This window comes from Lithobates pipiens, unplaced genomic scaffold (genome assembly GCF_037356315.1).
Source record: "Lithobates pipiens isolate NorthernLeopardFrog02 unplaced genomic scaffold, aLitPip1_a1.2 Scaffold_30, whole genome shotgun sequence".
In the NCBI taxonomy this organism is placed as follows: domain Eukaryota; kingdom Metazoa; phylum Chordata; class Amphibia; order Anura; family Ranidae; genus Lithobates; species Lithobates pipiens.
The window spans coordinates 68,230,506-68,257,764 of record NW_027507791.1 but is presented as its reverse complement, the minus strand read 5'-3'; the positions used below and the strand labels follow the sequence as shown (position 1 = coordinate 68,257,764).

Genomic DNA, 27,259 nt, shown 5'->3' with positions numbered 1-27,259 from the left:
TTGGGTACAACATTGCATGACCGCGCAATTACCAGTTAAAGCAGCGCAGTGCCAAAGTGTAAAAAGACCTCTGGTCATTTACCAGCAAAATGGTCCGGTCTGAAAGTGGTTAAAATAATTTTGTTATTCAATGTACACAATATTTTGATTATAATGGATGGTGTATCTGGCATGAATAGGCTTAAAGTGATCATTTCACCAATATATACTTTATATTTGTATGATATCACATAGAATTTCTGTCATGCGGGTTAATTTTCTTTAACTAGTAGCTGACCGCCGGCCATCACCAGGCCATCAGAGTACCCCAGTACCTGTCACCGGGCCATCAGAGTACCCCAGTACCTGTCACCGGGCCATCAGAGTACTCAAGTACCTGTCACCAGCCCATCAGCGAACCTGTCACCAGGCCATCAGAGTACCCGAGTACATGTCACCAGGCCATCAGACTACCCGAGTACCTGTCACCAGGCCATCAGAGTACCCGAGTACCTGTCACCAGGCCATCAGAGTACCCGAGTACCTATTTTCAGCCCATGCCTCATAGAATATACGTTGGGGTGTTTGCGTTCCAAAATTGGGTCATTCAAAAGTGTGATGGGCAGGAATGAAATGAGATGTGTCGTTTATGCTCCTAGAACGCCTGAAGGTACTACTTCAATGTTCGGCTTCTCTATGTGGCCAGTCTGTGTAAAAGTCCTACACATGTGGTATCGCCATACTCGGGAGGAGTAGCAGAATCTGTTTTGGGGTGTCATTTTTGCTATATACATGCTATGTGTTCAAAAGACTCATTGTGCCTCACAGATTATATGTTGGCGTGTTAGCGTTCCAAAATGGGGTCATTTTATGGGCAATTCCATTGTCCTGGTACTCCAGGGCCTTCAAACGTGTAATAGGTGGCTGTGAAATGAGATGTGTCATTTTTGCTCGTAGAACGTCTGAAAGTGCCACTTCATTGTTGGTGTTCTGTATGTGGTCATGCTGTGTAAAAGTCTCACACATGTGGTATCATGATACTCGGGTACTATTTTGGGGTGTAATTTGTTGTTTGCATATGCTGTGTGTGAGAAATCCTGATAATATGACAATTTTGTAAAAAAAAAAAAAAAAAAAAATCTTAATTTTGCAAAGAATTGTGGGAAAAAAATACAACTTAAAAAAACTCACCATGCTACTTATTTAATACCTTGGAATGTCTAAAAAAGGGGTCATTTGGGGGGTATTTGTACTTTCCTGACTTGTTAGTGTCTCAAGAAATGAGATACACCTTATGTACTGAAGGCCTGATCAGATGTGATCAATCTTCAGTGATTGGCACTATAAATTGTAGACTCTATAAAACTTTCACAAAGACCAAATAATATACACCAATGTGGGTTATTTTTACCAAAAAATATGTAGCAGTATAAATTTTAGCCAAAATGTATGAAGGAAAAACTACTAATTAGCAAAATTTTATGACAGAAACAAAGAAAAAGGAATTTTTTTCACAAAATGTACGTATTTTTTTATTTATAGCATGAAAAATAAAAAACCCACTAGTGATTAAATACCACTAAAAGAAAGCTCTATTTGTGTGGAAAAAAGGACGCAAGTTTCATATGGGTACAGTGTTGCATTAAAGCTGAAAATTGGTCTGGTCAGGAAGGGGGTGTAAGTGCACTGTATTGAGATGCTTAATTTTGCATTTTTTAATTTGTTTATTTGATGGTTTACAGTAAGCTTATGTAGCTGCACTGTATAGGGAAAAATTGCAGCACAGATATTATCCCTTTTTGCCTGAGATGTCCATGATCTAGAGCAGGGGGCTCCCATCATTGGTGTCAGTGGGAGAATTAGTACTTCGTCAATGGTACCAGTGGAAGGAATAGTGCTTCGTATCAGTAGACGGAATAATTATTATAATAATAATATATATTATAATAATATATTATAATAATAATAATTATTGCCTTTTTTCTTTTTTGTTTATAGGTGATCATACAATCTGTTCCCAGCTGCATAAGGGTCTCGGAAAGTGGTGCTGAAGTCTGTCAACTAATCCAGTGCAGGTTGGACAAGTCAAGTTGTTGAGTTCACTGTTATCTGGTAATACTGTAGAGCAGTGGTCATCAACCCTGTCCTCGGGGTCCACTGACAGGCCAGGTTTTATGTATTCCCCTTGGGGAGATGCAGACTAGAATACTGCAATCACTGAGCAGCAAATGATATCACCTGTGATGTATTTCAGTTATCTTGCAAACCTGGGCTGTTAGTGGGACCTGAGGCAGGGTTGATGATGACTGCTGTAGAGGAAGAGAAGAATGCTGTGTTAGCAAGCTATAGGATGGAGAGACCTCTGCTGGGAGGAGGCTGATGGCTATAATGAACCTAAGAAACCTTATATGATGGAGGCACAGTCCAGAGGTGTCCATGATTTGTATTACCCCTTAAAGAGAAAGGTGCAGCACAACATACAAGTCCATATGGGTCAGTATCTTCAGGTGAGAGTATAAGGTGACAGGTGGTAGAGCACGAGGGATACACATTATTGGACATCTGTTAAACTTTCACGTTGGACTTTTTAACCAGTTGCCGACCGCCGCACGCCGATGTACGTCGGTACAATGGCACGGGCAGGCATAAGGACATACATGTACGTCCCTTGCCTCCCGCGGGTCGGGGGCCTGATCGGGCCCCCGCCCGGTGCCTGCGGCGGTCGGTATTCGTTCGGGAGCGATCCCGGACGAGGGGACGGCCATTCATTCATGGCCACCCCCTCGCGATCGCTCCCGACGAATAGAAATCCCCGGTGACATCACTTCCTCTCCTGTAATGTAAACACAGGAGAGGAAGTGATGTATTCTCTCCTCCGTGTCGGTATTTTTCGTTCCGACACGGAGGAGAGCGGATCAGTAAGTTGCACCAACACTCTACACACACAGTAGAACATGCCAGGCACACTCACACCCCCCCTTTACCCCCCGATCACCCCCCCAATTACCCCTGCCCCCCAGTCACAGTGACACCAATGTCATTTTTTTTTTTTTGCATTGGTGTCATTTGTGACTGTAATAACTGTTAGGGCAGTTAGAGTTAGCCCCCTTTAGTTCTAATGTACCCCCCTAACCCCCCCAATAAAGGTTTAACCCCGTGATCACCCCCCGTCGCCAGTGTCACTAAGGCTGGGTTCACATTGCAGCGGTTTATGAGAACGAATGTGATTCGCACCGCACTGCAGTGCAAATCACATCCGATCTCTGTGCGATTCGAGTTCAGCCATTCGCCGCACCCGCCACACCCGCCGCACCCGCCGCAAATTCGCACGGGACCCTTTTTTTGGCCCGCAGCAGAATCGGATCGCATGGGTGTTCACACCATGCGATCCGAGTTTGCAGATCGCACTGCGATATGCGAACTGATCTGGGGGTGTCAGTAACATTTCACTGACACTCCCAGCAGTTCGCATAGGGCAGTGTGAACTGCCGCCGGGAGGCATGCGATGCGGGAACCCGCCGCGGATTCGCGGCGTTTCCGCATCGCTCCAGTGTGAACCCAGCCTAATAAGCGATCATTTTTCTGATCGCCGTATTAGTGTCACAGGTGACGCTAGTTAGGCAGGTAGGTATTTAGGTTCGCCGCAGCTTTTTATAGCGCCAGGGACCCCCATATACTACCGCATAAAGCCCCCTGATTGCCCCCTAGTTAACCCTTTCACCAGTGATCACCATATAACTGTTACAGGTGACGCTGGTTGGTTAGTTATTTTTTTATAGTTTCAGGGCACCCGCCATTTATTACCTAATAAAGGTTTAACCCCCTGATCACCCGGCGGGTGTCATTTGTGACTAATAACTGTTAGGGCAGTCAGGGTTAGCCCCCTTTAGTTCTAAGGTACCCCCCTAACCCCCCCAATAAAGGTTTAACCCCGTGATCACCCCCCGTCGCCAGTGTCACTAAGGCTGGGTTCACATTGCAGCGGTTTATGAGAACGGATGTGATTCGCACCGCACTGCAGTGCAAATCACATCCGATCTCTGTGCGATTCGAGTTCAGCCATTCGCCGCACCCGCCGCAAATTCGCACGGGACCCTTTTTTTGGCCCGCAGCAGAATCGGATCGCATGGGTGTTCACACCATGCGATCCGAGTTTGCAGATCGCACTGCGATATGCGAACTGATCTGGGGGTGTCAGTAACATTTCACTGACACTCCCAGCAGTTCGCATAGGGCAGTGTGAACTGCCGCCGGGAGGCATGCGATGCGGGAACCCGCCGCGCATTCGTGGCGTTCCCGCATCGCTCCAGTGTGAACCCAGCCTAATAAGCGATCGTTTTTCTGATCGCTGTATTAGTGTCACAGGTGACGCTAGTTAGGCAGGTAGGTATTTAGGTTCGCTGCAGCTTTTTATAGCGCCAGGGACCCCCATATACTACCGCATAAAGCCCCCTAATTGCCCCCTAGTTAACCCTTTCACCAGTGATCACCATATAACTGTTACAGGTGACGCTGGTTGGTTAGTTATTTTTTTATAGTTTCAGGGCACCCGCCATTTATTACCTAGTCTCACTAGTGTACCCCTAAATTTAGGGGTGTCTACTTTCCAAAATGGGGTCATTTGGGGGGGGTTTGTGCCATCTTGGCATTTTATGGCCTTCAAAACTGTAACGCCCTTAGAAAGCCTGAAGGCGGTGCTTGGTTTTCGGGGCCCCGTACGCGGCTAGGCTCCCAAAAAGTCCCACATATGTGGTATCCCCGTACTCAGGAGAAGCAGCAGAGTTTATTTTGGGGTGTCATTTCACATATGCCCATGGCATGCATGAGCAATATATCATTTAGTGACAACTTTGTTAAAAAAAAAAAAAAAAAAAAAAAAGTTTGTAATTTTCCCGCAACTTGTGGCAAAATATAAAATATTCCATGAACTCAACATGCCTCTCAGCAAATAGCTTGGGGTGTCTAGTTTCTAAAATGGGGTCATTTGTGGGGGTTTTGTGCCATCTTGGCATTTTATGGCCTTCAAAACTGTAATAGGTAGTGAGAAGTGAACTCAAAAATTTACGCCCTTAGAAAGCCTGAAGGCGGTGCTTGGTTTTCGGGGCCCCGTACGCGGCTAGGCTCCCAAAAAGTCCCACATATGTGGTATCCCCATACTCAGGAGAAGCAGCAGAATTTATTTTGGGGTGTCATTTCACATACGCCCATAGCATGTGTGAGCAATATATCATTTAGTGACAACTTTGTGTAAAAAAAAAAAAAATTTTTTTTTTTTGTCATTATTCAATCGCTTGAGGCAAAAAAATAAAATATTCAATGGGCTCAACATGCCTCTTATCAATTTCCTTAGGGGGTCTACTTTCCAAAATGGGGTCATTTGGGGGGGTTTTGTACTGCCCTGCCATTTTAGCACCTCAAGAAATGAGATAGGCAGTCGTAAACTAAAAGCTGCGTAAATTCCAGAAAACGTACCTTAGTTTGTAGATGTGACAACTTTTGCGCAAACCAATAAATATACAATTATTGACTTTTTTTTTACCAAAGACATGTGGCTGAATACATTTTGGCCTAAATGTATGACTAAAATTGAGTTTATTGGATTTTTCTAATAACAAAAAGTAGAAAATATCATTTTTTTTCAAAATTTGCGGTCTTTTTACGTTTATATCGCAAAAAATAAAAATCGCAGAGGCAATCAAATACCATCAAAAGAAAGCTCTATTTGTGGGAAGAAAAGGACGCAAATTTTGTTTGGGTACAACATTGCATGACCGCGCAATTACCAGTTAAAGCAGCGCAGTGCCAAAGTGTAAAAAGACCTCTGGTCATTTACCAGCAAAATGGTCCGGTCTGAAAGTGGTTAAAATAATTTTGTTATTCAATGTACACAATATTTTGATTATAATGGATGGTGTATCTGGCATGAATAGGCTTAAAGTGATCATTTCACCAATATATACTTTATATTTGTATGATATCACATAGAATTTCTGTCATGCGGGTTAATTTTCTTTAACTAGTAGCTGACCGCCGGCCATCACCAGGCCATCAGAGTACCCCAGTACCTGTCACCGGGCCATCAGAGTACCCCAGTACCTGTCACCGGGCCATCAGAGTACTCAAGTACCTGTCACCAGCCCATCAGCGAACCTGTCACCAGGCCATCAGAGTACCCGAGTACATGTCACCAGGCCATCAGACTACCCGAGTACCTGTCACCAGGCCATCAGAGTACCCGAGTACCTGTCACCAGGCCATCAGAGTACCCGAGTACCTATTTTCAGCCCATGCCTCATAGAATATACGTTGGGGTGTTTGCGTTCCAAAATTGGGTCATTCAAAAGTGTGATGGGCAGGAATGAAATGAGATGTGTCGTTTATGCTCCTAGAACGCCTGAAGGTACTACTTCAATGTTCGGCTTCTCTATGTGGCCAGTCTGTGTAAAAGTCCTACACATGTGGTATCGCCATACTCGGGAGGAGTAGCAGAATCTGTTTTGGGGTGTCATTTTTGCTATATACATGCTATGTGTTCAAAAGACTCATTGTGCCTCACAGATTATATGTTGGCGTGTTAGCGTTCCAAAATGGGGTCATTTTATGGGCAATTCCATTGTCCTGGTACTCCAGGGCCTTCAAACGTGTAATAGGTGGCTGTGAAATGAGATGTGTCATTTTTGCTCGTAGAACGTCTGAAAGTGCCACTTCATTGTTGGTGTTCTGTATGTGGTCATGCTGTGTAAAAGTCTCACACATGTGGTAGCATGATACTCGGGTACTATTTTGGGGTGTAATTTGTTGTTTGCATATGCTGTGTGTGAGAAATCCTGATAATATGACAATTTTGTAAAAAAAAAAAAAAAAAAAAAAAATCTTAATTTTGCAAAGAATTGTGGGAAAAAAATACAACTTAAAAAAACTCACCATGCTACTTATTTAATACCTTGGAATGTCTAAAAAAGGGGTCATTTGGGGGGTATTTGTACTTTCCTGACTTGTTAGTGTCTCAAGAAATGAGATACACCTTATGTACTGAAGGCCTGATCAGATGTGATCAATCTTCAGTGATTGGCACTATAAATTGTAGACTCTATAAAACTTTCACAAAGACCAAATAATATACACCAATGTGGGTTATTTTTACCAAAAAATATGTAGCAGTATAAATTTTAGCCAAAATGTATGAAGGAAAAACTACTAATTAGCAAAATTTTATGACAGAAACAAAGAAAAAGGAATTTTTTTCACAAAATGTACGTATTTTTTTATTTATAGCATGAAAAATAAAAAACCCACTAGTGATTAAATACCACTAAAAGAAAGCTCTATTTGTGTGGAAAAAAGGACGCAAGTTTCATATGGGTACAGTGTTGCATTAAAGCTGAAAATTGGTCTGGTCAGGAAGGGGGTGTAAGTGCACTGTATTGAGATGCTTAATTTTGCATTTTTTAATTTGTTTATTTGATGGTTTACAGTAAGCTTATGTAGCTGCACTGTATAGGGAAAAATTGCAGCACAGATATTATCCCTTTTTGCCTGAGATGTCCATGATCTAGAGCAGGGGGCTCCCATCATTGGTGTCAGTGGGAGAATTAGTACTTCGTCAATGGTACCAGTGGAAGGAATAGTGCTTCGTATCAGTAGACGGAATAATTATTATAATAATAATATATATTATAATAATATATTATAATAATAATAATTATTGCCTTTTTTCTTTTTTGTTTATAGGTGATCATACAATCTGTTCCCAGCTGCATAAGGGTCTCGGAAAGTGGTGCTGAAGTCTGTCAACTAATCCAGTGCAGGTTGGACAAGTCAAGTTGTTGAGTTCACTGTTATCTGGTAATACTGTAGAGCAGTGGTCATCAACCCTGTCCTCAGGGTCCACTGACAGGCTAGGTTTTATGTATTCCCCTTGGGGAGATGCAGACTAGAATACTGCAATCACTGAGCAGCAAATGATATCACCTGTGATGTATTTCAGTTATCTTGCAAACCTGGGCTGTTAGTGGGACCTGAGGCAGGGTTGATGATGACTGCTGTAGAGGAAGAGAAGAATGCTGTGTTAGCAAGCTATAGGATGGAGAGACCTCTGCTGGGAGGAGGCTGATGGCTATAATGAACCTAAGAAACCTTATATGATGGAGGCACAGTCCAGAGGTGTCCATGATTTGTATTACCCCTTAAAGAGAAAGGTGCAGCACAACATACAAGTCCATATGGGTCAGTATCTTCAGGTGAGAGTATAAGGTGACAGGTGGTAGAGCACGAGGGATACACATTATTGGACATCTGTTAAACTTTCACGTTGGACTTTTTAACCAGTTGCCGACCGCCGCACGCCGATGTACGTCGGTACAATGGCACGGGCAGGCATAAGGACATACATGTACGTCCCTTGCCTCCCGCGGGTCGGGGGCCTGATCGGGCCCCCGCCCGGTGCCTGCGGCGGTCGGTATTCGTTCGGGAGCGATCCCGGACGAGGGGACGGCCATTCATTCATGGCCACCCCCTCGCGATCGCTCCCGACGAATAGAAATCCCCGGTGACATCACTTCCTCTCCTGTAATGTAAACACAGGAGAGGAAGTGATGTATTCTCTCCTCCGTGTCGGTATTTTTCGTTCCGACACGGAGGAGAGCGGATCAGTAAGTTGCACCAACACTCTACACACACAGTAGAACATGCCAGGCACACTCACACCCCCCCTTTACCCCCCGATCACCCCCCCAATTACCCCTGCCCCCCAGTCACAGTGACACCAATGTCATTTTTTTTTTTTTGCATTGGTGTCATTTGTGACTGTAATAACTGTTAGGGCAGTTAGAGTTAGCCCCCTTTAGTTCTAATGTACCCCCCTAACCCCCCCAATAAAGGTTTAACCCCGTGATCACCCCCCGTCGCCAGTGTCACTAAGGCTGGGTTCACATTGCAGCGGTTTATGAGAACGAATGTGATTCGCACCGCACTGCAGTGCAAATCACATCCGATCTCTGTGCGATTCGAGTTCAGCCATTCGCCGCACCCGCCACACCCGCCGCACCCGCCGCAAATTCGCACGGGACCCTTTTTTTGGCCCGCAGCAGAATCGGATCGCATGGGTGTTCACACCATGCGATCCGAGTTTGCAGATCGCACTGCGATATGCGAACTGATCTGGGGGTGTCAGTAACATTTCACTGACACTCCCAGCAGTTCGCATAGGGCAGTGTGAACTGCCGCCGGGAGGCATGCGATGCGGGAACCCGCCGCGGATTCGCGGCGTTTCCGCATCGCTCCAGTGTGAACCCAGCCTAATAAGCGATCATTTTTCTGATCGCCGTATTAGTGTCACAGGTGACGCTAGTTAGGCAGGTAGGTATTTAGGTTCGCCGCAGCTTTTTATAGCGCCAGGGACCCCCATATACTACCGCATAAAGCCCCCTGATTGCCCCCTAGTTAACCCTTTCACCAGTGATCACCATATAACTGTTACAGGTGACGCTGGTTGGTTAGTTATTTTTTTATAGTTTCAGGGCACCCGCCATTTATTACCTAATAAAGGTTTAACCCCCTGATCACCCGGCGGGTGTCATTTGTGACTAATAACTGTTAGGGCAGTCAGGGTTAGCCCCCTTTAGTTCTAAGGTACCCCCCTAACCCCCCCAATAAAGGTTTAACCCCGTGATCACCCCCCGTCGCCAGTGTCACTAAGGCTGGGTTCACATTGCAGCGGTTTATGAGAACGGATGTGATTCGCACTGCAGTGCAAATCACATCCGATCTCTGTGCGATTCGAGTTCAGCCATTCGCCGCACCCGCCGCAAATTCGCACGGGACCCTTTTTTTTGGCCCGCAGCAGAATCGGATCGCATGGGTGTTCACACCATGCGATCCGAGTTTGCAGATCGCACTGCGATATGCGAACTGATCTGGGGGTGTCAGTAACATTTCACTGACACTCCCAGCAGTTCGCATAGGGCAGTGTGAACTGCCGCCGGGAGGCATGCGATGCGGGAACCCGCCGCGCATTCGTGGCGTTCCCGCATCGCTCCAGTGTGAACCCAGCCTAATAAGCGATCGTTTTTCTGATCGCTGTATTAGTGTCACAGGTGACGCTAGTTAGGCAGGTAGGTATTTAGGTTCGCTGCAGCTTTTTATAGCGCCAGGGACCCCCATATACTACCGCATAAAGCCCCCTAATTGCCCCCTAGTTAACCCTTTCACCAGTGATCACCATATAACTGTTACAGGTGACGCTGGTTGGTTAGTTATTTTTTTATAGTTTCAGGGCACCCGCCATTTATTACCTAGTCTCACTAGTGTACCCCTAAATTTAGGGGTGTCTACTTTCCAAAATGGGGTCATTTGGGGGGGGTTTGTGCCATCTTGGCATTTTATGGCCTTCAAAACTGTAACGCCCTTAGAAAGCCTGAAGGCGGTGCTTGGTTTTCGGGGCCCCGTACGCGGCTAGGCTCCCAAAAAGTCCCACATATGTGGTATCCCCGTACTCAGGAGAAGCAGCAGAATTTATTTTGGGGTGTCATTTCACATATGCCCATGGCATGCATGAGCAATATATCATTTAGTGACAACTTTGTTAAAAAAAAAAAAAAAAAAGTTTGTAATTTTCCCGCAACTTGTGGCAAAATATAAAATATTCCATGAACTCAACATGCCTCTCAGCAAATAGCTTGGGGTGTCTAGTTTCTAAAATGGGGTCATTTGTGGGGGTTTTGTGCCATCTTGGCATTTTATGGCCTTCAAAACTGTAATAGGTAGTGAGAAGTGAACTCAAAAATTTACGCCCTTAGAAAGCCTGAAGGCGGTGCTTGGTTTTCGGGGCCCCGTACGCGGCTAGGCTCCCAAAAAGTCCCACATATGTGGTATCCCCATACTCAGGAGAAGCAGCAGAATTTATTTTGGGGTGTCATTTCACATACGCCCATAGCATGTGTGAGCAATATATCATTTAGTGACAACTTTGTGTAAAAAAAAAAAAAATTTTTTTTTTTTGTCATTATTCAATCGCTTGAGGCAAAAAAATAAAATATTCAATGGGCTCAACATGCCTCTTATCAATTTCCTTAGGGGGTCTACTTTCCAAAATGGGGTCATTTGGGGGGGTTTTGTACTGCCCTGCCATTTTAGCACCTCAAGAAATGAGATAGGCAGTCGTAAACTAAAAGCTGCGTAAATTCCAGAAAACGTACCTTAGTTTGTAGATGTGACAACTTTTGCGCAAACCAATAAATATACAATTATTGACTTTTTTTTTACCAAAGACATGTGGCTGAATACATTTTGGCCTAAATGTATGACTAAAATTGAGTTTATTGGATTTTTCTAATAACAAAAAGTAGAAAATATTTTTTTTCAAAATTTGCGGTCTTTTTACGTTTATATCGCAAAAAATAAAAATCGCAGAGGCAATCAAATACCATCAAAAGAAAGCTCTATTTGTGGGAAGAAAAGGACGCAAATTTTGTTTGGGTACAACATTGCATGACCGCGCAATTACCAGTTAAAGCAGCGCAGTGCCAAAGTGTAAAAAGACCTCTGGTCATTTACCAGCAAAATGGTCCGGTCTGAAAGTGGTTAAAATAATTTTGTTATTCAATGTACACAATATTTTGATTATAATGGATGGTGTATCTGGCATGAATAGGCTTAAAGTGATCATTTCACCAATATATACTTTATATTTGTATGATATCACATAGAATTTCTGTCATGCGGGTTAATTTTCTTTAACTAGTAGCTGACCGCCGGCCATCACCAGGCCATCAGAGTACCCCAGTACCTGTCACCGGGCCATCAGAGTACCCCAGTACCTGTCACCGGGCCATCAGAGTACTCAAGTACCTGTCACCAGCCCATCAGCGAACCTGTCACCAGGCCATCAGAGTACCCGAGTACATGTCACCAGGCCATCAGACTACCCGAGTACCTGTCACCAGGCCATCAGAGTACCCGAGTACCTGTCACCAGGCCATCAGAGTACCCGAGTACCTATTTTCAGCCCATGCCTCATAGAATATACGTTGGGGTGTTTGCGTTCCAAAATTGGGTCATTCAAAAGTGTGATGGGCAGGAATGAAATGAGATGTGTCGTTTATGCTCCTAGAACGCCTGAAGGTACTACTTCAATGTTCGGCTTCTCTATGTGGCCAGTCTGTGTAAAAGTCCTACACATGTGGTATCGCCATACTCGGGAGGAGTAGCAGAATCTGTTTTGGGGTGTCATTTTTGCTATATACATGCTATGTGTTCAAAAGACTCATTGTGCCTCACAGATTATATGTTGGCGTGTTAGCGTTCCAAAATGGGGTCATTTTATGGGCAATTCCATTGTCCTGGTACTCCAGGGCCTTCAAACGTGTAATAGGTGGCTGTGAAATGAGATGTGTCATTTTTGCTCGTAGAACGTCTGAAAGTGCCACTTCATTGTTGGTGTTCTGTATGTGGTCATGCTGTGTAAAAGTCTCACACATGTGGTATCATGATACTCGGGTACTATTTTGGGGTGTAATTTGTTGTTTGCATATGCTGTGTGTGAGAAATCCTGATAATATGACAATTTTGTAAAAAAAAAAAAAAAAAAAATAAAATCTTAATTTTGCAAAGAATTGTGGGAAAAAAATACAACTTAAAAAAACTCACCATGCTACTTATTTAATACCTTGGAATGTCTAAAAAAGGGGTCATTTGGGGGGTATTTGTACTTTCCTGACTTGTTAGTGTCTCAAGAAATGAGATACACCTTATGTACTGAAGGCCTGATCAGATGTGATCAATCTTCAGTGATTGGCACTATAAATTGTAGACTCTATAAAACTTTCACAAAGACCAAATAATATACACCAATGTGGGTTATTTTTACCAAAAAATATGTAGCAGTATAAATTTTAGCCAAAATGTATGAAGGAAAAACTACTAATTAGCAAAATTTTATGACAGAAACAAAGAAAAAGGAATTTTTTTCACAAAATGTACGTATTTTTTTATTTATAGCATGAAAAATAAAAAACCCACTAGTGATTAAATACCACTAAAAGAAAGCTCTATTTGTGTGGAAAAAAGGACGCAAGTTTCATATGGGTACAGTGTTGCATTAAAGCTGAAAATTGGTCTGGTCAGGAAGGGGGTGTAAGTGCACTGTATTGAGATGCTTAATTTTGCATTTTTTAATTTGTTTATTTGATGGTTTACAGTAAGCTTATGTAGCTGCACTGTATAGGGAAAAATTGCAGCACAGATATTATCCCTTTTTGCCTGAGATGTCCATGATCTAGAGCAGGGGGCTCCCATCATTGGTGTCAGTGGGAGAATTAGTACTTCGTCAATGGTACCAGTGGAAGGAATAGTGCTTCGTATCAGTAGACGGAATATTGCCCCAAGAGCTGGATAAATGCAAGAAAAAGACCACATCCAGCCCGCATGCCACAGTTTGGAGACCCGTGATCTAGAGCATAATATATGGAAATCAATCCATAAACTGAAGCATACCATGTTGAATGCATTCACACAGACTTTACTGAATATCGTGTTTGCAGTTATTAACAGAAATGTTATGGGTTTAAACAACTGCCCTTTTTTTAAAAAAAAACATTATTGGTTTAAACTTTGTTTTAAATTTCTGCATTTTAGTGCTATTGACTTCTTGCAGCATCTTTGCAGCACTCCAGTGATGGCTACATGGCGATTTTCACAGCGAATTTCCTGATGTTGACAACAGTGGACCATGGCTGTGTAACGTGTGTTGAAAGTCATTTTGAAGCCCATGTGACAATGCATGATTGGAAGACAGGGACAGAGCACTGTCACTTGATAACATGAAGTTCATGAACATGGAACTAATGGCAGGATCACCAGATATTTTAATAAAAGCTGCAGATTTAAAATATTGGAAAATACTTTTAAAAATTACCTTAACATGTTAAAGCTTATATGAAATTTTAGTGATTGGGCTGGCCAATACTTTAAAGAAGTATGGCCAAAGCTATTTTGGCTATACTTCTATGGGCCACAGGAGAGCACTTCGTTCTTCACTGCTGCAACCTACTTTGAGCTAAAGCCCGCTGTTGGCTGGCATCAATCAGCTGGTCCAGGCTTCACCAAATGACTGGACCAGCAGCTGACTAAGCCTCTCAGCAAGCGACGAGAGCCTGAGCCAATCACTGTGACTCCCTCCACAGCCCAGTGCACCAGTGAACACTGGAGGGGCAAAGCAAAGCCGGTGACTGACAGGCTTTCTGCAGGCTGAAGACCTAGTGCTGAGCAATCAGTGGGTCTTAGAGCCAGTGGGTACATATGCAGCATAGATTGATGCTGCATCCACCTAGGAGAGTATAAATTAGGGGTGCAACGGATCGTCACTGATCCGTTATCCGTGTGGGTCACCTAGTTCGGATCGGCACACGCCGTGCTCCGCGGTCTTGGCCTTAGGAAAGGCCGCGGCTTTGGCCTAGTTCCGAAGCGGCGGCCATCTTGGTGCACCCATCGGCGTTTACAATGTGTTCGCTCTGTCAAATGACGGAGCGATCAATTGTAAACAAACTTCTCTTCCCTCTGTGTACTGATCTGTACAGTGGAGGGGAGAGATCGGATGGCAGCAGCACTGTGGGCAGGATCTGTAGTGCCCACAGCGCTGCTCTGTGACAATTGCAGTCACGGCCATCCCTCCATACTCTGCAATACCGTGGCAATACCCTGCCAATACTTGGTAATACTCAGCCGATATTACAGTGGGGGAAATGACGCGGATATTACAGTGGGGGAGATGACGCGGATATTACAGTGGGGGAGATGACGCGGATATTACAGTGGGGGAGATGACGCGGATATTACAGTGGGGACTATATGGTGGTGGAATTTTCACAGGTTTTTGCAAATTTAGCTATTGTTTGCTGATCCGAAAAATGATCCAATCTGTGACTCTGATCCGAGGAACGATCTGATCCGTGAGTTTTTTGATCCGTTGCACCCCTAGTATAAAGGTTTGTTTTTTTTAGTTCTCAGCTGTAGAGGGGAACATTTATTTGCAAGGCTGTGAAGAGACATACTCTAGTAATCATTCCCTATCCATAATTTCCAATAAGCTAAAAGTTTTCAAAGGTCTGCTAACAAACTGTAAAGTAAGGCTGCCCATACGTTGTATCTTTATATTTACCAAAACCATATAATATGAGGTCATACTTGAACACTTTTCATTAGTATGCAATCAGGCAGGTCCTTGCACTACATAGTTGAAGGTAAATCTAAAAGAAATTAAATAAGAAAATTGTATAATGTATGGCCAACTTTACTGTTGTTATATCAGAGTTTGCATGATTTATACTTTTGGTAGAGCAAATGTGTACTTTGGCGTATGTCCACCCAAAATATTTTTCAATTGTGCATGGAAACCAAGATTCATGTTTCATTGGATTCTTCTGTCTTTCTGAAACCACTTCAGCACATGCCCATTTAGAGGTCTTTCTGCCAGTGTCTGATCACGGGATGCTTTTTCACAGCCAGCTGGCATCATGTCAATACTGAAATATGAGTTTTAGGTGAACTACCTCTTTCATTTTATAAGATAGATGCAGCTGGTACCTGTCATTCTCAGATTGATTTTTTATATTCTCCAACTGGCTGTGCAGTAATGCTTCTTCTCTGTTAAGAACTGTGCAGAGAGATGTAAACCTAAGTGTAGAAGAGATTTTAAACATTTATATTCTTTAGTTACAGCATAGACTAATACAACTGACCTTTAACTTTAGGCTTAGCTACCATACACAGAGGAATCTGATCATTTATTCAACTTAAAGATCAATCTGTTGAATGGCCTTCTTTTCACCTGACATAAAGCTAAACAGTGAACCCCCAATTAAAGCCCATGAGGTAGTATTGGTCAGCGCTGTTCTTTTTTTAATCAGTAGAGATTAGAGGAACTGTAGTCTGCTCACATAATTTGTAATAAACACATCTTTGCCATTCTGAAACTTCCCTCCAACCACTTTTCATATTATAATAGATGGAAAGTTGAAAAAATTACTGAAGTTCCACTAATGTTGGAATAGATGTATTTCAAAGTCTGTTTCCTGATGTCTACAAGTACCGTACACTGTGCTCCAAATATGATAAGAAAATCACTTGTATGCGTCAGAGCATTTATGTTGTATGACAATCATGATCTTTGTATGACCAACTTTACACATACTGTGTGTATTATGTAAGCCGATTAAATATAATATAACATTTAAACACTGCTGCTCTTTATCAGAAACAACGGGGGTTATTTACCAAAGGAAAATCCACTTTGCACTGCACGTGCACTTGAAAGTGCACTAAAAGTGCACTTGGAAGTAAAGTCGCTGTAGATCCGAGGGGGACATGCAAGGACAATAAAAAACAGCATTTTAGCTTGCACACAATTGGATGATAAAATCAGCAGAGCTTCCCCTCATTTCAGATCTACCCCTTAGATTTAGAGCGACTGCACTTCCAAGTGCACTTTCAGTGCAAAGTGGATTTGCCTTTCGTAAATAACCCCTAGTATCACAATATTATAGAAACATCCATGTAAGAGGAAAAATCTGTTATAGGAGGATGGTAGCTGCAGGGCCTGTTTGGGCCTAGCATTGCCACAAAAGATTATAGTTTTGTTTTTGTTTTTATTTGGGAAAAAACACATGTTTTAAAGCAGCACTGATCAGAATAATAGCCAATGCATTTAAAATATGTGAAAGAATCAGTGCATCCCGTGGCTTGCTATATTTCTTAGGGGTTGCAATGGCAAATCTCACTGCAACTCTATCTGCCCACCCATGCTACAACATATATTTTCCCACTCCTGTTACATTCCTCATAATATAATAATATAATATATTATTAATAATAATATAAACAAAAAACAGCAGAAAGATCCCCCCAAATAATGGCTACAGAATTCACTTACAGAATTACTATGTTCACCCCCCCCCCCCCCCGTCTACTGCCTTATTTGGCATTTTTTGGGGGGGAAGAAGGTACCTGGTTTGACAGGTACTCGCTCCCACTTCATGGTCAGATGTGCCGTGGCAATCTGAGCCGCAAGTTCACCCCCTCCTCCTTTCCCTGCAGCCTTCTCCGAGACCATTGACAAAGCGCAGAGTGGCTCGTGCATGCACAATAGGAAACTGCATATGAAGCCGCAACTCTAAGTAGTGGAACTCTACTTAAAGCAGAGTTCCACTAGAACGTGGATCTTCTGCTTATAGCTGCTGGCTTATTTTCTGGGAGAGCCTGGAGCTTTTCTTTAAAAGGTCTAATGGGCAAAGAGGACTTTAAGAGAAGTAAATCTCCAGAATCTGCCATACACCGAAAAAACTGTTCTGGGTGAACTGATCCTACTACTACTACTATTAATCACTACTATATTATACAGTTTTCAGTATTTTGTCTGTGCAGTAACTTTGCTAGTTACAATTATTACTAATCACATTTACCTAGTAATACTTTCATTATTTTCTGTATTGTACTTTTGCAAATCCAATATAGTTTCATCACATAAGCTAATATCTTTTCGTAATTCAAAGATCCGTTGCTTTTCTTGCAATAATTTGGCAGTGCAACCTGGGAAAAAAAAATGCACAAATTAATGACTAGTTTAAGCTTTTTAAAAAAAAAACAAAAAAAAAAAAAACACTACAAACAAAACAGGAAAAATGATTAAAACAGGTTGTGTCATAAGTACGTAATTTCAAAACCTTTGCATCCTCAATTTTGGGGCTCAAAGAAGCATAAAACTGATTTTACATGAATCGGAACCCAGGTAATACCTCAAACACCCTCATCTTTTCATTTAACATTAATAAACTTGTATTCTAAAGTTCACAGGCTAAGATTATATAGAGGTTATTTACTATAACTGCATGGTGCAAAATCTGGTGCAGCTCTGTATAGAAACCAATCAACTTCCAGGTTTTATTGTCAAAGATTAATTGAACAATTTGAAGTTAGAAGTTGATTGGCTACCATGCACAGCTGCACCAGATTTTGAGTCCACCAGTTTTAGTAAATCAACCCCCATGCACCGTAAGTATTGGGTGCTGGGAAAAGAGACTGTGGGCGAACACAGTCTAACCGTTGTCTAAATATTCCGTTTTGGACCTTATCTGAATATATGCAGTTCCTTGAATGATATGGGCACTTGGTATTCCTGCAAAATGTTTGATTTGTTTAGACGAGCCCATCACCATAGTAAGTTAAATGTGTTGGTAGTGCCAATTTAAGGCAGCCACTTTTTAGCGTAAATATTAAATAATTATCTGTTTCTTAATGTGACACTAACCAGCAGCACATTATAAATAAAAAGGTCTATAAACTAAAACACAAAAAGCAGAGATTTACATATTCACACTCCATAAAGAACAGTCCTTCGTATATGACAATATAGTTCCTTGCAGCCTATGACTATTCATACTTCACATACGTTAGTAAAGTGGTTGTAAAGGCACAAGGTTTTTTACCTTCATGCATTCTATACATGAAGGTAAAAAACCTGTGTGCAGCAGCCTCCCTAATACTTACCTGAGCTAGCTTTCGATCCAGCGTTGTCCACAAGAACCTCGGCTTTCTGGGGACTCGCACTTTTTATTGGCATTTGGCAGCACAGCCAGTGAGCCATTCAGGAGGAGGGGACGGGGCTGAGCTGTGGCTCTGTGTGTGCATGGACACACAGAGCTGCGGTCGGGAGCGCACTTGCTTGAGTGCCCTCACAGCAAGCTGCTTGCTGTGGGGGCACCCAGCAGGAGGGAGGTGCCAGGAGTGCCGGTGTGGAGCCCAAGAAGAGGAGAATCCGGGCTACTCTGTGCAAAACCACTATACAGAGCAGGTAAGTATAACATGTTTTTTTTTTTTTACATTAAAATAAGAAAAAAGGAGGGTTTAGTAACACTTTAATATTGTTTCAGACTTACGCTGGATATATTCTTTAGCATTTTCCTTTTTCTGAGAATCTTGTTCACTCTGAAAAACTAAAGAACGTATTCACATATTGAAACAGTAACATCTTTATCTGATATAAAACAAATACAAATGTATCCTTCATACCTGCTTCTAACAGGAGCTTGTCAAAGGTGCTTACGTCCATCTCATTCATTTTCAACTGCGATACTGAAGATATGGAAATATGAAAATAAAGCAAGCCACCTTAAAATACAATACGAGCATATTCGGCAAATGTCGACTAATGAGATAAACTTTAAAAAAAAAAACTAATTTGAACTAATGATGTGTTCACAATCCAAAATTGTTTGTGAAGCTAGACTGTTTAAAAAACAAAATCCTACATCTGAAGTGATTATGCCTAGTATAAAAGTATGTTCTAAGTATCAACATCTACTTGTTCAGACTAACTCAGGCATTAAATAGAATCAGTTGCCGATTCATACACGAATTGTCCATGCCGTGGACAAGTCCCTTAGCAATATGCTTAAAGGAAAATCTAGCAGTTTAGCCACTGAACCAAAATAATTGGTCTAAGATCCCAATAAATCTCTGTTGTATACCAGGATGTCTAAACATGTGGTTTAGAAAGTCCTACATGGCACAGGGAATCCCATTTAATGAAACACTATCCAGGTAAGATTTGTCAACGGGAACATGTATTCCTGGTAGCCTAATCTCCATCCAGAAGCTTGTAGTATGTTCTACGTTTCCTACCCGAGTTACTACCTGGTGTTTCTAGTTTCCTTTTAACACATTAAATGAAAATATCAATACAAAAAGTTGCCTGTTTATCTATTTTTCATATTGTTTTTCCCTATATTGCTTGATACAGAACACTTGGAAGCAGATTTCATGATTTGGGACTTATTCATAGCAATCCGGTCTCTCTTCTCCTCTTAGGCTAGGTTCACACCACTGTGGCTGCGATTTGATCCAATTTTCAGTGTGATTATGTACAGTAGTATGACTTGGCTGCATTTTGAATTTGGTTGGCATATTTTAATGGGGAATTAACCGCATCAAAGTAACAAAGGACCCACTTCCAAAATCGCAACAATGCTATGCTGCATTGATATGAATGAGCACCAGCATTATTTTTGTCAAATTTTGATTTAGTTTTAGTCATAGACTCTGACTAAAATGCCATTTTAGTTTTAGTTGTATTTTAGTCATCTGAATTGCTTTCGTTTTAGTCGTAATTTAGTAGACTAAAACAGTGTTAATTTTGTGTTTGTGACGGTGCTCAACAGTGTCATTTCAGCAACGATAATATATGTGATAAAACAATGTGATTTCCATTGTCATGCAATTCTGTGTAAATCAAGTCGCATCTGAAATCGCACTAGTGTGAAGCGGGTATCAGAAAATAGAGAAAGTATCAAACATACCAAAACAGTCTTAAAGGGTAGTAAAGCACAGTTGAACAAAAAAATTAAAAAATTCCCCTGCGAGGCAATGTGATAATGTGCTAGTATAACATTGCATACTAGCACATTATGAGAGACTTACCTTAAAACAAAGCCCTCCAGCAGCACCCTGTCAATGCTAAGAGGGCTTGCATCTTCAACCAGTCTTCCTTTCGGGTTCGCGGGCTCTGGCTACATGAATAGCTGGGGGCCTGACAGCATCTCTCGCATACGGGAGCTGCCGTTTATGGCATGGCTCTGAAGGTCTGGCACGGTATGCCGGACCTTCAGAGCGCATGCGCCGGTGACATCACCACCTGCATGCACTCTGAATATCTCCTAAACGGTGCAAGTTTAGGAGGTATTCACGGTACCTACAGGTAAGCCTTATTATAGGCTTACCTGTAGGTATAAGTGGTAAAACAGAGTTTACTACGACTTTAAAACCGTCAATGAAAAATAATTCAAGTGCCACTGCAGACAGATATATAAACAGTTTTATACCAAAAAGAAAATACCAGCGATATGTGTAAAAATAATAATTCAAATATCTCAGCTGCAGCTATTCCTTTGCTTTACACTTAGTGCACATACATACAAACAATATAACCACTAGAAAGCCATGCTACTAAGTTCTGTAAATTATATGTAAACAATAATACATAAAATATTATACTGTGTTCATAAACAGTTCCAATCAATATACACTTGCATTTTTTCCAAAATCTCTCAAAAAGCAAACAAATATGTGTGATATAATCACGAAAAACACTAACTTTGTGAGAATGGTTGGTGATAATGCAAGTTCATGAAAGTTCACTATATAAATACTCCAGAAAACAATGTATGCAAGTCCATGTGAATAATGGTGCGCAGACAGTCCCCCACATAGATCAATCACCAGAGATCCACATTTATCTCCAATGCCGTGTTCACATGACCGGACTTTTTGATGCACTCAATTCTGTCGGACTTTAGACAGACTTCCGTTGAATCAGACTTGTCCACACACAATCACACCAAAGTCCAAAAGATTCGACCGTGATGATGTACGACGAGACTAGAATAAAAAGGTTCATAGCCAGTAGCCAATAGCTGCCCTAGCGTCGGTTTTTTGTCCATCAGACTAGCATACAGACGAATGGATTTTTCAAATCGGACTCAAATCCGTCGGAAAGATTTGAAACATGTTCTAAATATAAAGTCCGTCTGATTTTTCGACAGCAAAGGTCCGAAGAAGCCCACACACAGTCAAATTGTACTTTGCTGTTGAAGTCTGGCCATGTGTACACGGCATAAAAGGATCTACTATCGCTTTATGCATTATAACTTCTACACTTAGTCAAATGGTATGCCAAGCCCAAGAGAATCCCAATGGCCCCTTTATACACCTGCATAGGCCTGCCACAGAACAGAGGGATCAGGCAGTCTGATCTAGTGGTTATATTGTATGTAAACAGTTTTACACTGCCAGTATTCTAATCTTTACTAGCATATGGCTGCATAGCAGGAGTAGTTTGAAAAAACATTTTCAGAGTTTGCAATTCAGTACACTCTGGGCCTCCATCCTGCTTCTTGCCTTCTCTAGAGCAGGGGGTCTCCACACTTTCTAAACAAAGGGCCAGTTTATCCTTCAGATTTAGAGAGGCTGAACTGTGGCCAGTAGAAGTAGAAAATATCCTGGTATCGGTAACAAATTTTCCTTACAAAAGCACAGAAGCTAATTGTGTAACACAGACTGATAACTGCCCAGAAATATGACAAAATGAAATGGTTATTGGTCTCTGGGGACTGAAAGTGAGAAATTCCACTTTAGGTCATTAGACAATTCCATAGACCTTCATGTATTTCTAGACCCAACAAAAACTCACTTTTAGGCCTCATGCACACTGGGCAGAAAAAAAAAAAAAAAAAAAAAAAACACAACACAAATTTTACAGGTGTTTGTTATTTTTTTCAGCCTGTAATTGTACCTGTATGTTAGCCTAAGACTGGGTTCACACTGAAGCGATGCGGGAACGCCGCAAATCCGCGGCGGGTTCCCGCATCGCATGCCTCCCGCCGGCAGTTCACACTGCCCTATGCGGACTGCTGGGAGTGTCAATGAAACGTTAATGACACCCCCAGATCAGTTCGCATATCACAGTGCGATCTGCAAACTCGGACAGGAATCGGATCGCATGGTGTGAACACCCATGCGATCCGATTCTGCTGCGGACCAAAAAAAGGGTCCTGTGCAAGTTTGCGGCGGGTGCGATGCGAATTCAGCCATACTATCTGTATGGCTGAACTCGCATCGCACAGAGATCGGATGTGATTTGCACTGCAGTAGCCGCTCCAGTGTGAACCCAGCCTAAGAGCCGGTTCACACAGGGGCGACTCAGATCCGACTTCAGGTCGCCCCTAGTCGCCTCATGTAAAAATCAATGTAAGTGAATGAGAGCCGTCTTAATGCACACTACTGAAGTCGCTCCGACTTCAGAAAAGGTTCCTGTACTACTTCAATCCGACTTGTAGGCGACTGGTACCTGTTGATTTCAATGGAGGTCGCCTACAAGTCGGATCTCCGTCTATACGGAGGCGACTTTGACAGAATTATCAGCTCTCAAGAGGGAACTTCACGCCAAAATTTATGAAAAAAAATTGGCGTGGGTTCCCCCTCCGAGAGCATACCAGGCCCTTAGGTCTGGTATGGATTCTAAGGGCAACCCCCTACGCCGAAAAAACGGCGTGGGGGTCCCCCCCAGATCCATACCAGACCCTTATCCGAGCACGCTACCCGGCCAGCAAGGAAAGGGGGTGGGGACGGGCGAGCGCCCCCTCCTGAGCCGTACCAGGCCGCGTGCCCTCAACATGGGGGGTACGAGGCCCCCCCACCCCAAAGCACCTTGTCCCCATGTTGATGAGGACAAGGGCCTCTTCCTGACAACCCTGGCCGTTGGTTGTCGGGGTCTGCAGGCGGGGGCTTATCGGAATCCGGGAGCCCCCTTTAATAAGGGGGCCCCCAGATCCTGGCCCCCCCCACCCTATGTGAATGAGTATGGGGTACAATGTACCCCTACCCATTCACCTGTGAAAATAATGTACAAAAAAAAAAAACAACACACAAGGGTTAAAATAGTTTATTGCACAGCTCCGGGGGTCTTCTCGCCGGACTCTTCCGCTATCTTCTGCTCTTTTGCTAGTTCTTTCACTAGTGGAGGAGCCCGGCTTTCTTCTTCGCCACCGCCCTCTTCTTCCGACTTTGGGGGTCTTGTCCCCCTCTTCGGTTCTTCTTGCCGGGCTAGCTCTTTTACAAGCAGTTGCCCGGTCTTCTGTCGCCACTTTCGTCGTCTTCTGTTCTTCTCTTCTCATGTTGCCTCATCGCTGCCTCCGCTCACAATGGCAGGGACGCAGCGCACGGCGACTTATATAGGGCCATCACCGGATGGTGTCCCCGCCCATTATGATGTCACAGTCCCAGATAATGGGCGGGGACATCATCCGGTGATGTCCCTATATAAGTCGCCGTGCGCTGCATCCCTGCCATTGTGAGCGGAGGCAGCGACGAGGCAACATCTGAAGAGAAGAGAAGAAGAGAAGAACAGAAGACGGCGACAGAAGACCGGGCCACCGCTTGTAAAAGAGCTAGAAAAAGGCACGGTGGCCTGGCAAGAAGAACCGAAGACGGGGACAAGACCCCCGAAGTCGGAAGAAGAGGGCGACGGCGAAGAAGAAAGCCGGGCTCCTCCGCTAGTGAAAGGGCTAGCAAAAGAGCAGAAGATAGCGTAGGAGTCTGGCGAGAAGACCCCCGAAGACGGAAGACCCCCGGAGCTGTGCAATAAACTATTTTAACCCTTGTGTGTTGTGTTTTTTTTGTACATTATTTTCACAGGTGAATGGGTAGGGGTACATTGTACCCCATACTCATTCACATAGGGTGGGGGGGCCGGGATCTGGGGGCCCTCTTATTTAACCACTTCAGCCCCGGACCAATAAACACCTTAAGGACCAGAGGTCTTTTTACAATTTTGCACTGCGCTGCTTTAACTGGTAATTGCGCGGTCATGCAATGTTGTACCCAAACGAAATTTGCGTCCTTTTCTTCCCACAAATAGAGCTTTCTTTTGATGGTATTTGATTGCCTCTGCGATTTTTATTTTTTGCGATATAAATGGAAAAAGAGCGAAAATTTTTAAAAAAAATGATATTTTCTTCTTTTTGTTATAAGAAAAATCGAATAAACTAAATTTTTGTCATACATTGAGGGCAAAATTTATTCAGCCACATGTCTTTAGTAAAAAAAAATGTCAATAAGCGTATATTTTTTGGTTTGCGCAAAAGTTATAGCGTCTACAAACTAGAGTACATTTTCTGGAATTTACACAGCTTTTAATTTATGACTGCCTATCTCATTTCTTGAGGTGCTAAAATGCAGGGCAGTACAAACCCCCCCCAAATGACCCCATTTTGGAAAGTAGACACCCCAAGGAAACTGCTGATGGGTATGTTGAGCCCATTGAATATTTATTTTTTTTGTCCTAAGGGATTGAATAATGACAAAAAAAAAAAAAAATTTACAAAAAGTTGTCACTAAATTATATATTGCTCACACATGCCATAGTTATATGTGGAATTGCACCCCAAAATATATTCCGCTACTTCTCCTGAGTACGGGATACCACATGTGTGGGACTTTTTGGGAGTCTAGTCGCGCACGGCACCCCGAAAACCAATCACCACCTTCAGGATTTCTAAGGGTGCAAATTTTTGATTTCACCCCTCACTACCTATCACAGTTTCGAAGGCCATACAATGCCAAAATAGCACAAAACCCCCCAAAATGACCCCATTTTGGAAAGTAGACACCCCAAGCTATTTACTGAGAGGAATGTTGAGTCCATGGAATATTTTATTTTTTGCCACAAGTTGCGGGAATATTACAAACTTTTTTTTTTTTTTGCACAAAGTTGTCACTAAATGATATATTGCTCACACATGCTATGGGCATATGGGAAATGACACCCCAAAATACATTCTGCTGCTTCTCCTGAGTACGGGGATACCACATGTGTGGGACTTTTTGGGAGCCTAGCCGCGTACGGGACCCCGAAATCCAAGCACCGCCTTCAGGATTTCTAAGGGCATTAATTTTTTTATTTCACTCCTCACTACCTATCACAGTTTTGAAGGCCATAAAATGCCAAGATGGCACAAAACCCCCCAAATGACCCCATTTTGGAAAGTAGACACCCCAAGCTATTTGCTGAGGGGCATGTTGAGACCATTGAATATTTTTTTTTTGTTCCAAGGGATTGAATAATGACAAAAAATAAAAAATATTTATTTTTTTTACAAAAAGTTGTCACTAAATTATATATTGCTCACACATGCCATGGTTATATGTGGAATTGCACCCCAAAATACATTTTGCTGCTTCTCCTGAGTACGGGGATACCACATGTGTGGGACTTTTTGGGAGCCTAGCTGCGTACGGGGCCCCAAAAACCAATCGCCACCTTCTGGATTTCTAAGGGCGCAATTTTTTTATTTCACTCCTCACTACCTATTACAGTTTCGAAGGCCATAAAATGCCAAAATAGCACAAAACCCCCCCAAATTACCCCATTTTGGAAAGTAGACACCCCAAGCTATTTACTGAGAGTTATGTTGTCTGAACAAAAAAAAAAAAAAAAGAGATTGATCGGTGGGTATGCCCACCATTAGAATACCTCCCTTCATCCACCCACTTCTAATGATGGACATACATGCACCATTTATATATGCCGAAGCATGGGGGCATCCTCCCGCAAAAAAGTTATGCCGCATACATACGTTCAAACTTTTCCATGGGCAAGCCCTCCGTCGGAATTTTGACCGTATGTACGCGGCATTAGGAGCAAAATCGCTCCTCCACCCCTTATGCCCCCATGCTTCGGCACATATGCTCTTTTTTAACTGTGGTGGTGAAATCACCGCCTACAGCACTGGAGTCACGGCTTTATGTATCGTGGGAGCAAACGCTGTTGCTGTCAAGATAAATAAATCCGCGCTGCAGCTGAATGGCGTACCTGCTAAGCAAATTATGGTTAGCGTTAAAACAAAGTAACATCACAGTAAAACCTTACCATACCATACCTGCAAAGCAAATGCCAAAAAAAAACAGTAAAAAAATAAAACATTTTTTAACACAACCTGTGCCTAAAATATATATATGCCAAAGCATGGGGGCATCCTCCCGCAAAAAAGTTATGCCGCGTACATACGTTCAAACTTTTCCACGGGCAAGCCCTCCGTCGGAATTTTGACCGTATGTAAGCGGCATTAGGAGCAAAATCGCTCCTCCACCCCTTATGCCCCCATGCTTCGGCATATATGCTCTTTTTTAACTGTGGTGGTGAAATCACCGCCTACAGCACTGGAGTCACGGCTTTATGTATCGTGGGAGCAAACGCTGTTGCTGTCAAGATAAATAAATCCGCGCTGCAGCTGAATGGCGTACCTGCTAAGCAAATTATGGTTAACGTTAAAACAAAGTAACATAGTCTCAGGGTCCTGGGGGGGGGTGATTTGCCCCCAGGGGCGACGCAGCCTCTGTGGCCCGTTGATGGGGCCCACGCCTTCGGCCGCTGTCTCCTGGGCATTCTGACGGGCGACCGGTGCCGTGGGAGACTTGGGCGGGGTTCCGGGTAATGCTTCCCCCCCTGACGGAGTTATGCTGGAGGCTTGAGGCCCCACTCCGGGGGGGGGGCGTTGGCCGGGGCCCTGCTGAGGGCCGTGGGCGTTTTGCCCCAATTCGGGTATTGACAGCTGGTGGGGGGTGTGTGCCTTGAGCTGGGCCTCTGATGGGGGTCCCCCCTTGATGTGAATCGCACTGAAGGGCCTGTGTTTGTTTTTTTTCCCTTCCCCCCTCAAATGTTTTATCCTGTTATAGGGTT

At 43.1% G+C, this 27,259-nt stretch overlaps 1 protein-coding gene across 1 annotated transcript in view; it reads right to left on the bottom strand.

Moving 5' to 3' along the window:
- Positions 1–15,174: 15,174 nt before the first annotated feature.
- The window catches only part of CUNH14orf39 (chromosome unknown C14orf39 homolog), a 26,873-nt gene continuing 14,788 nt past the window's right edge, over positions 15,175–27,259 (bottom strand). Inside the window, exons 2-5 of the mRNA XM_077463392.1 lie at positions 19,039–19,101; positions 18,906–18,962; positions 17,433–17,559; positions 15,175–15,648 (exon numbers count right to left, since the gene is read on the bottom strand). Of these exons, the coding sequence (XP_077319518.1) occupies positions 15,492–15,648; positions 17,433–17,559; positions 18,906–18,962; positions 19,039–19,101 (404 nt within the window). The 3' untranslated portion in view covers positions 15,175–15,491. The remainder of the gene's footprint in view (positions 15,649–17,432; positions 17,560–18,905; positions 18,963–19,038; positions 19,102–27,259) is intronic.